We start from the raw sequence: 19,139 nt of genomic DNA, 5'->3' as shown, positions 1-19,139 counted from the left end.
AAAACAAAACTGTGTAAATAAAAATAAAAATAAACACATGTGATATTGTCATGTGCGGAAATGTCCGAATTATAAAAATATATCGTTAATTAAACCGCACGGTCAATGGCGCACGCGCAAAAAAATTCCAAAGTCCAATATAGCGCATTTTTGGTCACTTTTTATATAATGAAAAAATGAATAAAAAGCGATCAAAAAGTCTGATCAATACAAAAATGGTACCGCTAAATACTTCAGATCAGAGCGCAAAAAATGAGCCCTCACACCACCCATATGTTGAAAAATAAAAAAGTTATAGGGGTCAGAAGATGACAATTTTAAACGTATAAATTTTCCTGCATGTAGTTATGATTTTTTCCAGAAGTACGACAAAATCAAACCTATATAAGTAGGATATCATTTTAATCGTATGGACCTACAGAATAAAGATAATGTGTAATTTTTACCAAAAAATTTACTGCGTAGAAACAGAAGTCCCCAAAAGTTACAAAATTGTGTTTTTCTTAAATTTTGTAGCACAATGATTTTTTTCCGTTTTGCCATAGATTTTTGGGTAAAATGACTGATGTCATTGCAAAGTAGAATTGGTGGTGCAAAAAATTTGCCATCATATGGATTTTTAGGTGCAAAATTGAAAGGGTTATAATTTTTAAAAGGTAAGAAGGAAAAAACGAAAGTGCAAAAACAGAAAAACCCTACGTCCCCAAGGGGTTAAGGGATTAGAGTAAGGTTAGCAGAGATCATCTTGAAATTGTATAACTTTTTATTACCCAAGGAATAAAATATACTTGTGAAAACTGAAATTGCCCGTTAATGGGTTCACTTTTATGAGTCTTACCCAACGCACATTTACTCTATGGGAGAACCGTGTCCTCTTTTTCTCTTTTGGTGCATACATGTGAAAAGATTTTTGGAAATCCATACACATGCTGCAGAAGTAACCCAGTTAGATGTGTGCAATCCGTATAGTAGAACATAAAGAACCCCTTGAACCTGGCGCTGCTGCCTCAGGGGTGAATGATGAAATTCAGAGATCCAAGGAATGCTTCTTCAAGGGGTATATTTCGGGCAAAAACATCTTATCCCCTATCAAAAGGATAGGGGATAAGACGTCTGATCGCGAGGGGCCCGCCGCTGGGACCCCCCGCGATCTCCCTGCAGCAGCCCGCATTCTATGCGTAGCTGCATCTGAAATTTCGGAAACCGCCGGGCTTCCGAGACGGGTACGTGATGTCACACCACGCCTATCAAGACAGCAAGTCTGATGCAAGAGTGTCCAACATCCCCTGAATATGGGGGCAATCCCAAAGACAATGGAAAACATCTGATTTAAAAGAATGCTGATATGTCAGTGACCGTTTATGTTTTCTTTTTTCTCTGTATAGTCCATGTGCGATGGTCATTCCAGATTTTGAACTTATATGTGAAATAATGTTGGTGGCAGAAGGATTTGTTGATGCACGAATGCTTGCAAGAAAGTTCATCAGTCTTTACACTCTGTGCCGCCAACTCCTCTCCAAGCAGGTAATAGTAAGATGGTTTGGGTATTGCAGTGAGAATTTACTTTTGAAGTGTAAGAAATGAAAGAATAATAGGTATAAAGAGTTGAGATCAGATAAATGTTCAGGGAAGAAGATAGATGAGCTACTGCTTGACATCACATGATGCATGAGACATCAGCCAAATGCTGCCACTTTCATATATATGCCAACCCGTTCATCTCCTTTCGGTCCCCTGACCTTCTGTCTTCTTTCAGCTTCTGAAGTGAGCGCTTGGAGCAGGGTCTACCAGCTCAGCCAATCACTGGCTAAGATGGGACACCCCTGCAGCCAGTGATTGGCTGAGCTGGCAGGTCCTACTCCGAGTGCTCATCTTAGAACCAGAAAGAAGACAGGAAGTCAGGGGCCAGGTAGGAGCTGAATGGAAGCTACAGGAGACAATGGGTAGGTAAGGGTATTTTTTTTTTATGTAGCCCCAGTAAGTTATCATTTAAAATAAAAATGAAGGAATACCACTTTAGAACTACTTTAGTTTTTACTTTGTCATTTTTTAATTCAGTTCAAGAGATTGTCCCACCAACAACATTAAGTACCAATCTACAGGATTGGGAATAACTGTATGATCAAAGGGTCCAACTGCTGAAATTCCCGTAATCTTGAAAATGGGGGTTCCCAACCTCCCTTGGAATAAAGTGGCAGGCCCATTTGTGCACTACCTCCCCATTTGCTGTCTATGGGACTGCCAAAGATAGCCAAATACAGGGCTTAACTACCCCTGGCGCTCCCATAGACAATGGATGAAGCAGCTGTGTGCATGCTTGACTTCCACACCATTCAGGAGACAAGAGAATTGTGGGGGTGTCAAAATAGGACATGGGATAAGTGTTGCTTGAGGAGAAGGACATAGTAGTGGTGCTGCCCTAAAAAGTAAACCAAGCTTATAAGTAGATCCAGATCAAACAGGAATAAGTGTTGTTGGTGGGACAACCCCTATAACCATTGTTATAATATAAAGTTGTGTTAAATTTGTAGCTGACCCAACACTTTTATGCAGGATCATTATGACTGGGGTCTAAGAGCAATAAAGTCTGTGTTGGTGGTAGCGGGATCTCTTAAGCGGGAGGACAGAAGCAGACCTGAAGACCAGGTATGTTTTATTTTATTTTTTACAATTTTATCACTATATATATATATATATATATATATATATATATATATTTTTTTTTTTTTTTTTAGAGCCTTGATACCCCATCTGCCTACACTGATAACTAGAGGCAATGCAGCAGATAAACATTCATGACTATTACCATAGGAATACACTGCTTCCAGACACCTCCAGCTCTGTTTACCTCCAATTGACCAAATGATTGGGAATACATACAGGAATAATATACACCAACAGTAGACACTGGGAGGCAGTGAGGCTGTGCCCATGCTCATGCTGCCATTTTTGTCAGATTCTGTTTTCATTTATGCCATCTGCTCACAATGGTACAATGTCCATGGTTTGTTACTACGGGGGAAGGGACCCACTGACATTTAGAATGGGCAACTGCTGCACGTCTCTGATAAGTAGAGCAAACCCACCTGTATATCCAAATCCCAATCCATCTGTATCACATGGAGGAATAACACATTCACATGGTCAGAGTCACACTTTTGCTTATGGTTTTATGATAACCTAGCACTGATGCAGAATCTTGAATATTTCTTTACTTTTTTTTTTAAATAACTTTTGAAAATATAAATTGAGTGTGAGACATAGTATCAATACCATATGTGCTCAAATACAGAAAACTGCAGGCATTAATGATATTCTAAAATGTTGCATGTCACATACATTAATGTTCTATATCATACAGCTTCAACTACAATAGTTAATTCAATGCATATTAAAACTATATATATATATATATATATATATATACACCTTACTTCACTAACTCAAGATGTATATATATTTATAAATATATATATATATATATATATGTAGTTCATCAAAATCAATGCAGCACTACTTAACCAAAGATGCGTGGTGCCAGCGCCCCGACCAGATCACAGTCCAACCAATAAAAGAGAAATGGCGCAGCACTCCAAAAGATGTAGAAAAAACGGTGTATTTATCCCATCATGTCCCAAAAGAGAAATGGCGCAGCACTCCAAAAGATGTAGGAAAAACTGTGTATTTATTCCATCATGTCCCAAAAAACAAGCGACGTTTCAGCTCCTCAATGGAGCTTTTTTCAATGCTTGAAAAAAGCTCCATTGAGGAGCTGAAACGTCGCTGTTTTTTCGACATCTTTTGGAGTGCTGCGCCATTTCTCTTTTATATATATATATATATATATATATATATATACACACACACACACACACAGGTATACAGTTATAGTTATATACATAAGGAAATATTTCACACAATAAAATAGTCGCAAGGTGATCCATTGTGCACAAGAAACAGCTTGAGCCTAACAAGCCATATGTGTCCTAATTGTCCGAGGACGGCTTCCTCATAACATTTGTTCATTTTATGCCTTATGTTATGCCGTGTTATCATTGCATATAATTATAGTGTTGTTCTTTCTTCTTAGGTTTTGATGAGAGCCCTCAGGGACTTCAATCTTCCTAAGATAGTAACCAATGATGTTCCAATCTTTCTGGGTCTCATCGGTGACTTGTTCCCGTTGCTGGAAGTGCCCAGGAAGAGAGACGTAAAGTTAGAACAGATGGTCCGCCAGTCCATTGCCGAGCTGCACCTGCAGCCAGAGGAGAACTTTATTCTTAAGGTGGAAATAATGGCTTTCTGCTTAGTGTATTGTACCCTGTAAATGGGCTGATGGAAGACTATAATGATCACTGTTGTTTGATGCCTGTAGTATCCAGCATCTGGCTAATGTTTTTAATAGCTCAGGCAATAAATAAAACCTTCATGCCATATCATTTTTTATATATTTTTTTAATTCAAGGAGATTAACTGTTAAAATAATACATTGTATTAGGGAATCAGCTTCAGGACTCAGTGTAAACTACCGTATTTTTCGTCATATAAGACGCTCCGGCATATAAGACGCATCCAATTTTAAAGCATAAAAATCTAGAAAATAAAGATTCTGAACCAAATACAATGTAAAGTATAGGACAGTGATCTTCAACCTGCGGACCTTCAGATGTTGCAAAACTACAACTCCCAGCATGCCCAGACAGCCGTTAGCTGTCCGGGCATGCTGGGAGTTGTAGTTTTGCAACATCTGGAAGTCCGCAGGTTGAAGACCACTGGTATAGGAGGTAGTACTCACATGTCCCCGCCGCTCCGGACCGTCACCGCTCATCACTGCTGCCCTGGATGTCGCCCTCCATCACTGTCGCCGCGTCCCCCGGGGTGTCCCCGTCGCTCCGGAACGTCTCTGCTGCCCGGTATCCTCGCTCTCCGTCGCCACCATCAGGTCGCTACGCACGCCGCTCCTATTGGATGATGGGACGACGATGGAGAGCGCCAGCCATGCAGGGGATCCCGGCATGGAGCAGACACCGAGGAGGCAGGTAAGATCCCTCCCGGTGACCTGTAAGCTGTTCGGGACGCCGCAATTTCACCTACTGAACAGCCAAGTTAGTGTCACTTTCGCTTCCGACGCGGCGGTCAGCTTTGATCGCTGCATCTGAAGGGTTAATACAGGGCATCACCGCGATCCGTGATGTCCTGTATTAGCCGCGGGTCCCGGCCGTTGATGGCCGCAGGGACCGCCGGTTTTAATGTGTATTTGCTGCATAAGACGCACCAACTTTCCCCCCCCCCCCCCAGTTTTGGGGAACAAAAAGTGCGTCTTATACGGCGAAAAATACGGTAAGTATAAACTAAGTAATAAATTATAAAGGAGAAGGTTCAGCTTACCATACACTAATAAATAAACCTCAATAGAGATGGTTACTGCAAAGCTATGCAAAGAAAAGCCAGACAGCAGTTCTCAAGCCTATAAAGACGTTTATAAAGTATCAGATCTCCAGGTTAAAGGAGATTATCAGTATTTACTAACTATAAAATATAAAATATGACATGTGTGCACATGTATTTTATACTTTATAATTAATATTGATAACTAAATATTCACAATTTACTTTAACCTGGAGCCCTGATACTTTATATATGTCTGATATAACCTTGAGGACGGCTGTCTGGTTTTTCTCTATAAGTAATAACAAATCAGAATAGTACATTTTGTTGGTCTGTGGCTCAGGTCTCAGTTTTCTCTTTCGTAGTGGCATCTGGGTACAGAAAATACTTTTTATTGATTTAGATTGGAGCGTTTCAGAAATAGTTTACCTTGTAATTTTGCTGAATTTTCCACATGTTTTTTTGGCTCAGATCTCCCAGTTGGAAGAGCTGCTAGAGGTCCGTCATTCAGTTTTTGTTGTTGGAAATGCGGGAACAGGAAAGAGCACGGTACATGGAAAATATTAACAATATAATATAGATAAGATGCAATACGCCAACTATTATTTCTAGCGGGCTGTGAAAAATAAAATAATCTTGTATCAGATATCTATTACACTCAGCAAGATACTGTCTAATGCTTCTTTTTCATGTTGTTCCAATTCCTACAAACTATCATTGCATTTATGTGGAGGAAATATATCTCTAACTCCCTCCTTCATCTCTATCATCACTCATTTCTCTTTGTGTCTACAGTATCTATCTATCTAGCTATCTATCTATTTATCTATCTATCTATCTATCTATCTATTATCTACCTCATATCTATCCATCTATCTCATATCTATCTATCTATCTCATATATATCTATTATCTATCTCATATCTATCTATCTATCTCATATATATCTATTATCTATCTCATATCTATCTGTCTATTTCATATCTATCTATCTATCTATCTATCTCATATCTATCTATCTACCTACCTCATATCTATCTACCTCATATCTATCTATCTCATATCTATCTATCGCATATCTATCTACCTCATATCTATCTATCGCATATCTATCTATCGCATATCTATCTACCTCATATCTATCTATCTATTATCTATCTATCTATTATCTATCTATCTATTATCTATCTATCAATCTATCTATCTATCTATCTATCTATCTACTGTATCTACCTATCTAAAAAACAAAGAAAAGACCACAGCACACTTGTGTGCTGCCATCTTCTTGTTTTTATTAAACACGAGAGCCCTTAACCAAGGTCCCTATGACTGCGGGCACCTTCTACCTTTCAATTTTCTTGGGGATCTATTTATCTATCTATGTAATATATATGTACTTCTCTATGCAATACTGTATGCATCTCTCATCTTATCTATTTAATATAATCTACCTCTGAGTATATTTAAGTCTATCTATCTCATATCTATCTATCTCATATCTATCTATCTGTCTATCTCTTATCTTTCTCATATCTATCTATCTATCTATCTCATATCTATCTATCTGTCTATCTCTTTTCTTTCTCATATCTATCTATCTATCTCATATCTATCTATCTGGAATCTGTTCTTCTGAAGGTGAGCACCTTTAGACCGAGTTCACACTGTGGGATCCCCAGATGGACGAAATCTGGATGGAGATTCCGAGTGTGGGAAGGGCGCGGACCAGCGCAGACTGAATCAGTCGGCACTAGAACTGTGTAGAACTGTCCGCAGAGCAGAGGTCCACCAGAACATTGAACGAGTTCAATGTTGTGGCAGAAACTTTCGAGGGAATTTTCCAGGCGGAAAGTCCGCCTCGAAAACTCTGCTGTGTGCACTGTGCAGCAGAATCCCATTGCCAGCAAAGGGACTCTGCAGCACCGGAATTTCCGAGCAGAATTTTAAAGTGGAATTCTGTTTGGAAATTGTCAGTGTGGACCCAGCCTAATGGTGTGTGAAGAATTTTAAGCCATTTATCACTTCACTTGGAATTCTAGAAAACAGCACCACTTTTGTCAATATGCTTTGTTTAGTATTGCACCTGAATGGTAATACGCTGCAATACCAGACACTACCCATAGATTAAAGTGGTGCTGTTTCTGTTGCATGAAAACCCCCTCTTTTATTCTAAAACTGGAACCAAAATTTAATTTTAAGTTTGAGTCTCTTAAAATGTGATATTATTTCACTTGTTCTGTTCCATAACATCTACATACAGTAGCTTTACATGCTATATTTGTCCTTTTAAAGAGATGTCTGTTTCTTCTGTATTCCTTCAGCTTTTTTACAAACTTGGAATATATCAGATATTATAGTAACCCGTCTGATCTCTCTAATTTTATTGATATAATACGTGTATTTCTATGTCCATATCCTCCACAGATCCTTAAGACTTTACACAGGACATATTACAATATGAAGCTAAAGCCCATCTGGCATGATATCAATCCAAAGGCTGTGACTACTGATGAGCTCTTTGGGTTTCTTCACCCTTCAACCAGGGAGTGGAAAGATGGTAATTCTTATATAAGATGGTCCTGATTATGTCACATTAAAGGGGTACTCCGGTGGAAAACCTTTTTTTTTTTTAATCAACTAGTGAAAGAAAGTTTAACAGATTTGTAAATTACCTCTATTAAAAAATCTTAATCCTTCCAGTACATATTAGCTGCTGAATACAACAGAGGAAATTCTTTTCTTTTTATTCTTTTCTTTTTGGAACACAGAGCTCTCTGCTGAAATCACGAGCACAGTGCTCTCTGCTGACATCTCTGTCCATTTTAAGAACTGTCCAGAGTAGGAGAAAATCCCCCATAGCAAACATATGGTGCTCTGGACAGTTCCTAAAATGGACAGAGATGTCAGCAGAGAGCACTGTGTTCCAAAAAGAAAAGAATTTTCTCTGTAGTATTCAGCAGCTAATAAGTACTGGAAGGATTAAGATTTTTTAATAGAAGTAATTTACAAATCTTTTTAACTTTCTGGCACCAGTTGATTTAAAAAATATATATATTTTCCACCGGAGTACCACTTTAAGGCTAGAATTCCACTTGTTCTTTTTTCCTGCATTTTCTTTTTCACAGTAAAAATGCCAGTGCAGTTTCCTGCTTCTGACGTTTTTTTTCGGTTGTTTCTTCTTGCGTTTTTGCATTTCAGTGGAAATTGCATTTTTGGCCCCTTTGGCGTTTTTTTCAAAATTTGTTGGGTACCAAAAAAAAAAAAAAAAGCATGCAGTAGGGATGTGAAAAAATTTATTTAATGAATTATTTTTTTTTTAAAACAAAATTTGGTTTAATTTTTAATAAAGTGTGAATGTGTGTTTCACTTTTTTTCTCTCTATTTTTTTTGCGTAGTACTACCACTCCCAGCATGGAAAAGACTGTTCCATGATGGGAGTAGTAGTACCTGTACTAATAGACATATCGTCCCGGTTGTCAGTCCTGACATCTGATGCGATCGTCCATAAAATAACAGAGATGTGGAGCAGCTCTATACAGTGCTCGCATCTCTGCTCTGTACTCCGGGGGCCAGTGATGTGAATAGAACCTCACTCATTCATATTTTCCGCCCAGAGTGGGGATTGGCCGGATTGTTGCAGCCAATCACAGCTCTGAGGGAAATATGAATGAGTGATGTCCTATTCATATCACTGGCCAGAGTATAGTGCAGAGATGCGGAGCGCAGGAGAAAGATCTGTAATATCTATCTGCAATAGATAGGACGATCGCATTGGGTGTCAGGAGTGATACCCGCTGTGATCTGTCCTTAACTGCAGGTACTACTACTACCAAAATGGAGCACACTCTGCTCCATGCTGGGAGCTGTAGAACCTGCATTAATAGACAGATCGCAGCGAGTGTCACTTCTGACACCTGTTGTGATCTGTCTATTAATGCAGGTACTACAGCTCCCAGCATGGAGCAGAGTGTGCTCCATGCTGGCAGCAGTAGTACCTGCAGTTAAGGAAAGATCACAGGGGATGTCACTCCTGACACCCGCTGTGATCCTCCTGTATAATGTATAGATGCGGCTGGCCGCTCTACTATGGTCTCCTGCACTGACGTATATATACACATATTCATATTTCCCATAGAGAGTTGTGTGATTGGCTGGAACCATCTGGCCAATCTGCAGGAAATATATATACAGCAGTGCAGGGGACCATAGGAGAGCGGCCGGCCGCATCTATACATTATACAGGAGGATCGCAACGGGCAATCTGTCAATTAGTACAGGTGTGTTCCATGCTGGGAGTAGTAGTACTACCTAAAAAGTATAAAAAATTAAGTTTAAAAAGTAAAAAACACACACACACTACATTTTTATTATTGTCGGCTACATTTTTTGTGCCCTGCCCGAACACATAAATTGATCCCTGTTTAAAAATTAATAAAAATGTCATTATATAAAAGATAAATTTAGTTAAATATAATTTTTTCCATCACTACTGTATCTTTTTTTATTCATTTATTTTTAATGGTACCCTACGAAATTTTATTAAAAAAGGTATCTCCATCACTTTTTTGGATCGCTAAAGTCCAAAAAAGAATATAAACCGCCTGCAAAACACCAAAGTTAAAACCCACTTCTATGGGAGAAAAACGCCCCGATTTCCAGGAAAAAAACGCCATAGCTTCAACATGCTGCGATTTGGCAGAACCGCCAAGGAGCTGAAAAAGAGTGAAAAACCGCCAAAAGGATAAAAAAAATGCCAAACTTAAAACACAAAGTGGAAAAAGAATTTTAGACTGGCTGCTGGGACAGTCTGTAGCTTCACATATCCAAATAATGGTTTGCATTTTTAGGGCTATTTTCTTTTACAATGAGAGAACTCTTCATCAACCCTCATGATGGCCCAAAATGGATTGTCCTGGATGGAGATATTGATCCAATGTGGATTGAATCATTGAACACCGTCATGGATGATAACAAGGTTTGTAAAGCTCCTGTGTTTCTTATAATGAAGTCATGCGCATGTAGTTGTTTTAATTTTGCCAACTAGAAGTTAGACAGTGTTTTCTTTCCTCCTGATATTGACCTCATTTTTTTTTTAGCCTCAGTCTCATAGAATATAGTATATGCATTGATGCAATTGTATTCGTAACTACAAACATTTTCTGTTGCATTAGTGCTGTAACTGAAGAAAGGAAGGAGGGAAGAAGAGGGAGATGAAACTGCAGTCTGTGTATGTAGGAGACACATGCTGTGAGAGGGGAGTGTGATTTACTATAGGTCACAACCAGCAGTAGCCTAAATGATACTGCACATACAGCACAATAAACCAGGGAATAAAGCTGCATCCTATATAGCTTCCCTTTTAAAGTTTCATACATCAAGTGCGGAATAGAAATTGCACATTAACCCCTTAAGGACGCAGGACGTAAATGTACGTCCTGGTGAGGTGGTACTTAACGCACCAGGACGTACATTTACGTCCTAAGCATAACCGCGGGCATCGGAGCGATGCCCGTGTCATGCGCGGCTGATCCCGGCTGCTGATCGCAGCCTGGGACCCGCCGGCAATGGCCGACGCCCGCGATCTCGCGGGCGTCCGCCATTAACCCCTCAGGTGCCGGGATCAATACAGATCCCGGCATCTGCGGCAGTTCGCGATTTAAATGAACGATCGGATCGCCCGCAGCGCTGCTGCGGGGATCCGATCATTCATAACGCCGCACGGAGGTCCCCTCTCCTTCCTCCGTGCGGCTCCCGGCGTCTCCTGCTCTGGTCTGTGATCGAGCAGACCAGAGCAGGAGATGACCGATAATACTGATCTGTTCTATGTCCTATACATTGAACAGATCAGTATTAGCAATCATGGTATTGCTATGAATAGTCCCCTATGGGGACTATTGAAGTGTAAAAAAAAATGTAAAAGTAAAAAAAAAGTGAAAAATCCCCTCCCCCAATAAAAAAGTAAAACGTCAGTTTTTTCCTATTTTACCCCCCAAAAAGCGTAAAAAACATTTTTTATAGACATATTTGGTATCGCCGCGTGCGTAAATGTCTGAACTATTAAAATAAAATGTTAATGATCCCGTACAGTGAACGGCGTGAACGAAAAAAAAAAAAGTCCAAAATTCCTACTTTTTTTATACATTTTATTAAAAAAAAATTATAAAAAAATGTATTAAAAGTTTTTTATATGCAAATGTGGTATCAAAAAAAAGTACAGATCATGGCGCAAAAAATGAGCCCCCATACCGCCACTTATACGGAAAAATAAAAAAGTTAGAGGTCATCAAAATAAAGGGATTATAAACGTACTAATTTGGTTAAAAAGTTTGTGATTTTTTTTAAGCGCAACAATAATATAAAAGTATATAATAATGGGTATCATTTTAATCGTATTGACCCTCAGAATAAAGAACACATGTCATTTTTACCATAAATTGTACGGCGTGAAAACAAAACCTTCCAAAATTAGCAAAATTGCGTTTTTCGTTTTAATTTCCCCACAAAAATAGTGTTTTTTGGTTGCGCCATACATTTTATGATATAATGAGTGATGTCATTACAAAGGACAACTGGTCGCGCAAAAAACAAGCCATCATACTAGTCTGTGGATGAAAATATAAAAGAGTTATGATTTTTAGAAGGCGAGGAGGAAAAAATGAAAACGTAAAAATTTAATTGTCTGAGTCCTTAAGGCCAAAATGGGCTGAGTCCTTAAGGGGTTAATAGAAGTAATTTACAAATATGTTTAACTTTCTGCCACCAGTTGATTTAATAGAAAAAAGGTTTTCACCGGAGTACCCCTTTAATGATACAAGTTGACTTTTGGTAATGACAGGGGGCATGTGGATAAGGATATACGTGCTAGCTTCTTAGAGGCCATCAGAGAAATCTACCTGAGTGTAAGGACTCAAAATCTTTGTCCAAATGGTTGGGTGACAATGATTTTTATAGGGATTTTACATGCTAACATGTCTCAGCAGTGGTCAGCTGTGATCCAAATTTGTTCCTTTTGTAGCATGTTAAAATCTAACCAATTCCCTCCAACTTTCTAAAAATACAAATAAAGGAAAGTGAATGAGTATTAACATTATTATTCATTTCTAACATGATTTTTGTTTTATCTCACAAAGGTTTTGACCTTAGCCAGCAATGAGCGTATCTCGCTGACCCCTTCTATGCGCTTGTTGTTTGAGATCAGTCATCTTCGAGCCGCAACACCGGCGACTGTCTCAAGAGCTGGGATCCTCTATGTTAACACACAAGACCTAGGCTGGAGCCCGTAAGTAAAGTATCTATAAATGTCCACTATCCAACCAGATTGTAAAGCAAAAATAAACCCTTACCATACACCAGAGGGTGAAATGCATAGTTAGCCATAGGTGGGAAAAGGAATGACTTGAATGGCTTTACCCACTATCCTGTATATCCTGTAAGAAGGTTGGCTTTACTCCTCGGCATTGGGATTTGTGATAAAAGAAAGCAATGCTATAAATTAAATCGGTATCTCACAAGGCTAATAGCTGTTCTCTGATATTGGCAGCTCAGAACCACGGGCATTAAAAGGGTTATTTAAACTTCTTTTTTTAACATGATTTTAGTATTTCTTATTTACTTTCAGAATAAAGAGGATGTCAAATTAAATGCAAATCCCACCACTCAGAATTTCTTTACTCTGTGTCTGATTTCATTCTTTTTTATTAGTTACGTTACCAGCTGGATCGAGTCTCGTCAGGCTCAGTCAGAAAAGGCAAATCTGACCATATTGTTTGATAAGTACGTTCCTTACTGCTTGGAGCAAGTGCGATGTAATTTAAAAACTATAACTCCAATCCCGGAAAACAGCATGGTGCAGGTAAAGGCAGTGCATTTTATTTGAATGCTTTTTATACAAAGTATGATGCTTTGCATTCCTTATTTGTTCCATCAGACGCTGCAAAATGTGTTTGGAGTTTTTGTTAGAATTAAATAAATAAGACAAATGGATACATTTAGATTCAAATCAGAGATTGTCTGCATCTCAATACAGTACCCGCTGCCATTCGGGTACAAATAATTAATTTGTGTAAGGCTCTATTCACACTTAAACATTTGCTGGGAAAAGCTTCCACTGTAAAAAAAAAAAAAAAAAAAAAAAAAATAACACATACTACAAGGTATATGGTTTTTAGTGTACACCTCTGCATTGAATAGCATAATCTGCAGTCATGGTAAACATGGAAAGACATTATCTGGATAAAGGCAATAATAATGTGGGTTTGTTGAAAGGGGTATTCCAGTTTTGAAAAACGTATCCCCAGGATAGGGCACAAGTGTCTAATCTGACCGCTGGGACCCCTGTAATCTAAAGAACGGGGCCTGTCTCTCTCTGTTGGGTGCTCGCTGGAGTGGGACACCGCTGTGGACACTTATTCGCTAAGCAGCCCGTCATTACCAAGATCAGTTTATTTCTGAAGGTGGTTGGGGGTGTAACAGTGGATGTAAGTTTGTCTTACTTAGCACTCTCTCTTTACTCTTTTCGTTCTTGCGATTACATTATAGGGTCATGTACAAAATGACCATAAAAGCAAGAGGGTCCCACATACAGTGACTTGCTGTATTTTTACAGCAAAAGTCACTATATGTTGCACCCTTCTGCTTATATGGAACTTGTGCACATGACCCTACTGATGATATGAGAATACAAAGTAGTGGAATTTTAAAAGACTCTAAGGCTAAGTCTCCACTTGTTTTTTTGCACTGCGTTTTTACGGATTAAAAAAACGCCTGAAAAATCGCCAGTGCAAGTGACGTCATCATGCGTTTTTTCTTGCGTTTTTCTGGCGCTTTTTCTGGCGTTTTTTTCATTTGTGAGGAAATTGCACCTTGGCGGGTTTTTTTTTGGTACCCAAAATTTCTTGGGTACCAAAAAAAAAAAAAGGACGCAGCAGTGATGGAAACATTTTTATTAAACGAAATGTATATATTTTATAACCCAATTTTTATTATTTTTTAATAAAGTGTGTGTTTTTTATGTAGTACTACTACTCCCAGCATGGAACAGACTGTTCCATGCTGGGAGTGATAGTACCTGTACTATAGACATTTATCGTCCATAATATAGCAGAGAAGCGAGCGGGTCTATACAGCGCTCGCCTCTCTGCACTATACTTCGGCCACTGATGTCAACAGAAATTCATATTTCCCACCCAGAGCTGTGATTGGCCGGATGGTTTCAGCCAATCACAGCTCTGAGGAAAAGATGAATGAATGAGTGGCCGGCCCGGAGTATAGTGCAGAGCAGGGATGCGAGCGATGTATACAGCCGCTCCATCTCTGCTATAAACAGGACGATCACAGAGGGTGACAGTAGTGACATCCACTGTGATGTGTCCTTAAGCAGGCACTACTTCTCCCAACATGGAGCACACTCTGCTCCATGCTGGGAGCTGTAGTACCTGTATTAATAGACAGATCGCAGCGAGTGTAACTTCTGACAACCGCTTCGATCTGTCTATTAATGCAGGCACTACAGCTCTCAGAATGAAGCATAGTGTGCTCCATGTTGGGAGTAGTATTACCTGCAGTTATGGAAAGATCACAGCGGGTATCACTCCTGACACCCGCTGTGATCCTCCTGTATAATGTATAGATGCAGCGGCCTCTCTCCTATGGTCCCCTGCACGGCCGTATATATACACATGTTCCTATTTCTCACAGAGAGCTGTGATTGGCTGGAACCATCTGGCCAATCACAGCCCTGTGGGAAATATGAATAAGTGTAAATATACGTCAGGGCAGGGGACCATAGAAGAGCGGCCGCCGCATCTATATATTATACAGAAAGATCGCAGCGGTCGATCTGTTTTTAGTACAGGTAGTACTACTCCCATCATGGAACAGTGTGTTCCATGCTGGGAGTAGTAGTACTAACAAAAAAAAATCTAAAAAATAAAGCAAAAAAGTGAAAAACACACACATAATACATTTTTTATAATTGTCGGCTACATTTTTATTTCCCCGCACACATAAATTGATCCCTGTTTAAAAAGTAATATTTTTTTTCCCAATAATATACATTTATATATACATTTTATTTCGCTCATCTCAACAAGTTACCTTTGTCGGCCCTAAAATAGAGGAATAGTTATATTAAATTAGAGGTATTTAAAGAGTGTAAGCATTTCATATAATTAATATGTACAATTTGTTTTTTTATGCAGACATTATGCTCTTTACTAGACTGTCTTCTCATTGAGGAAAATACCCCACCAGATTCCCCTCGGGAGCTTTATGAAATTTATTTTGTTTTTGCTTGTGTCTGGTCTTTTGGTGGTGCTCTCTTTCAAGATCAGGTAAGTAGTAAAAAAAATAACTGTGGTGGTAGATGAAAACTGATCGAAAATTTCTATGACATGATTATTTAGCGTCTACGCACACACGTATTTATATATATAATTTCAGTTGATCGATTACCGCTTGGAATTCAGCCGATGGTGGAACAAAGAAATGAGAACCATCAAGTTCCCGTCACATGGTACTGTGTTTGATTATTTTGTTGACCCGGAAACTAAGAAATTTACTCCTTGGGCTGAAAGGATTCCAGAGTTTGATATGATCCCAGATATTCCATTACAGGTGAGCCTGTTATTATAAATTATCCATGCAAACTGAAGAAAACTAATTCTGGTCAGATTTAAAGGGGTTCTCCGGTGCTTACACATCTTTTCCCCTATCCAAAGGATAGGGGATAAGATGCCTGATCGCGGGAGTCCCGCCGCTGGGGACCCCCGGGATCATGCACGCTGCACCCTGTTTGTAATCAGTCCCCGGAGCGTGTTCGCTCCGGGTCTGATTACGGGCGACTACCGGGCCGGCGGCGTGTGACGTCACGCCTCCGCCCCCGTGTGACATCACACTCCGCCCCTCAACGCAAGCCTACGGGAGGGGGTGTGACAGCTATCACTCCCCCTCCCATAGGCTTGCATTGAGGGGCGGAGTGTGAGGTCACACGGGGCGGAGGCATGACGTCACACGCCGCCGGCCTGGTGGTCACCTGTAATCAGACCCGGAGCGAACACGCTCCGGGGACTGATCACAAATGGGGTGCCGCGTGCAAGATCACGGCCGTCCCCAGCAGCGGGACTCCCGCGATCAGGCATCTTATCCCCTATCCTTTGGATAGGGGATAAGATGTGTAAGCACCGGAGAACCCCTTTAATCCTATGGCCCCAGTGCAGAGGGGTCTAGCTGCAAAGTTACAGACAGCACAGAACTCCTGACTGGTAAAGAAAATTGACTTTATCAAACACCAGAAATCCTTTTTCTCTGATATGGCTCTTTGCTGCCCCTGCTGGATGTACATTAGACATAAACCCTAGATGTTCATTTATGTGAAAAAGAAGTGTATTGCTCTTGCAGAGAGACAGAATAACAGTCTTGCAGATCTTATACCTTTTAATGGTTAGAAAAATCTATCAAATTATGTTAGATGGTGAGCCTCTGAGCCTGTTTAGAGATCTTCTTCATGAAGTGACAAAGTATCTGAAGAAACACACACACACACATATATTTTAGATAGATAGATATTAAATAAAATAAAAAAAATTAAAACTAACAAAAAGATAGAAGAACATACTGAGTTTGTAAAGTAAATCCTTCCTGAGTTCCCAGATCAGAAAGCAGAATAATAAGAGTTTTGTACAAATTTGTAAATTACTTCTATTAAAAAATCTTAATCCTTTCAATAATTATCAGCTGCTGAAGTTGAGTTGTTGTTTTCTGTCTGGCAACAGTGCTCTCTGCTGACATCTCTGCTTCTCTCGGGAACTGCGCGGAGTAGAAGAGGTTTGCTATGGGGATTTGCTTCTAAACTGGGCGTTTCCCGAGACACGCATCATCAGAGAGCACTTAGACAAAAAAGAACAGCTCAACTTCAGAAGCACATAAGTACTGAAAGGAGTAAGATTTTTTTAATAGAAGTAATTTACAAATCTGTTCAAATCTTTCTGGAGCCAGTTGATATATATAAAAAAAAAGTTTTTCCCTGGATAACCCCTTTAACCCCTTAAGGACTCATGACGTACTGCTACGTCATGAGTCCGCTCCCGATCTATGAGGCGGGGCCACGGTGTGGCCCCGCGTCATAGCGGGTCGGGCCCGGCCTCTAACAACAGCTGGGACCCGTGGCTAATAGCACGTGGCACTGATCGCAGTGCGGCGCGCTATTAACCCTTCAGATGCGGCGATCAAAGTTGATCGCCACGTCTGAAAACGAAAGTAAACCATTCCCGGCAGCTCAGTCGGGCTGATCGGGAAATCGCAATAAAATCGCGATGTTCCGATCAGCTGGGACGCAGGCGGAGGTCTCCTTACCTCTCTCCGCGGCGTCCGATCGTCGATTGATTGCTCCAAACCTGAGCTACATGCTTGAGCAATCGACCGCCTATCTGACTGATCCCTGCAAAGCTATGGCTTTGCAGGGATCAGCATAGGAGATCAGTGTGTGCAGTGTTATAGGTCCCTATGGGAGCTATAACACTGCAAAAAAAAAGTGAACAAAAAAGTTAACAAAGGTCATTTAACCTCTTCCCTATTAAAAGTTTGAATCACCCCCCTTTTCCCACAAAAAAAAAACTGTGTAAATAAAAATAAACATATGTGGTATCGCCGCGTGTGAAAATGTCCGGACTATAAAAATATATCCTTAATTAAATTACACGGTCAATGGCGTGTGCGCAAAAAAATTCCAAAGTCCAAAATAGTGTATTTTTGGTCACTTTTTATATCATGAAAAAATGAATAAAAAGCGATCAATACAAAAATGGTACCGATAAAAACGTCAGAACACGGTGCAAAAAATGAGCCCTCATACCGACCCATACTTGGAAAAAAATAAAGTTATAGGGGTCAGAAGATGAGAATTTTTAACATATACATTTTCCTGCATGTAGTTATGATTTTTTCCAAAGTACGACAATATCCAACCTATATAAATAAGTAGGGTATCATTTTAACCGTATAGACCTACAGAATAAAGATAAGGTGTTATTTTTACCAAAAAATGCACTGCGTAGAAACGGAAGCCCCCAAAATTTACAAAATGAAATTTTTTCTTCAATTTTGTCGCACAATGAATTTTTTTTCCCGTTTTGCCGTGGATTTGTTGGTAAAATGACTAATGTCACTGCAAAGTAGAATTGGTGGCGCAAAAAATAAGCCAGAATATGGATTTTTAGGTGCAAAATTGAAAGCGTTATGATTTTTGGAAGGTGATGAGGAAAAAATGAAAATGCAAATACGGAAAAACGCTGAGTCCTTAAGGGGTTAAGACCATAGACTTACATTGTGATCTCATCATGTTACATCAAAAAGACCTTTTGAAATACAGAGTAGGGTTCTGAATGGCATGTGAAATACCAGAAGAAGATACTTACTTTGCAGATGTTCAGCTAGTAGGTGAATACTTCCTGGGTAGGGATGAGCGTCATAGGCCATATTCGAATTCTCGATATTTCGCGAATATATGGACGAATATTCGTCATATATTCGCGAAATTCACATATTCCTTATATTCGTTTTTTTGCGCATATGGGAAAATATATGTGCATATTTGCGAATATTGAGCCCTCCCTTCTTTAATGGTATAGAGAACTAATGGGCTAGTGCAGTGGTCTCCAACCTGCGGACCTACAGATGTTGCAAAACTACAACTCCCAGCATGCCCGGACAGCCGTTGGCTGTCCGTGCATGCTGGAGTTGTAGTTTTGCAACAT

The 19,139-nt window shown here is 39.7% G+C and overlaps 1 protein-coding gene across 10 annotated transcripts in view; it reads left to right on the top strand.

Annotated features, from left to right (window-relative positions):
- Positions 1-19,139, top strand: part of LOC130285427 (dynein axonemal heavy chain 11-like) — a 523,820-nt gene that overhangs the window by 188,685 nt on the left and 315,996 nt on the right. For all 10 annotated transcript variants that reach the window (XR_008847325.1, XM_056536793.1, XM_056536797.1 and 7 more), the window contains 10 exons: positions 1,386-1,524; positions 2,554-2,646; positions 4,091-4,285; positions 5,860-5,937; positions 7,813-7,945; positions 10,236-10,363; positions 12,519-12,667; positions 13,090-13,240; positions 15,588-15,719; positions 15,829-16,002. Coding sequence is in view for 9 of the 10 variants with exons in the window: in XM_056536793.1 (XP_056392768.1) it covers positions 1,386-1,524; positions 2,554-2,646; positions 4,091-4,285; positions 5,860-5,937; positions 7,813-7,945; positions 10,236-10,363; positions 12,519-12,667; positions 13,090-13,240; positions 15,588-15,719; positions 15,829-16,002 (1,372 nt within the window). In the remaining variant the exon portion in view is untranslated. The remainder of the gene's footprint in view (positions 1-1,385; positions 1,525-2,553; positions 2,647-4,090; positions 4,286-5,859; positions 5,938-7,812; positions 7,946-10,235; positions 10,364-12,518; positions 12,668-13,089; positions 13,241-15,587; positions 15,720-15,828; positions 16,003-19,139) is intronic.

The sequence above is a fragment of the Hyla sarda genome, chromosome 8 (assembly GCF_029499605.1).
Source record: "Hyla sarda isolate aHylSar1 chromosome 8, aHylSar1.hap1, whole genome shotgun sequence".
Classification (NCBI taxonomy): Eukaryota; Metazoa; Chordata; class Amphibia; order Anura; family Hylidae; genus Hyla; species Hyla sarda.
This window is presented reverse-complemented; position numbering and strand designations above follow the sequence as displayed.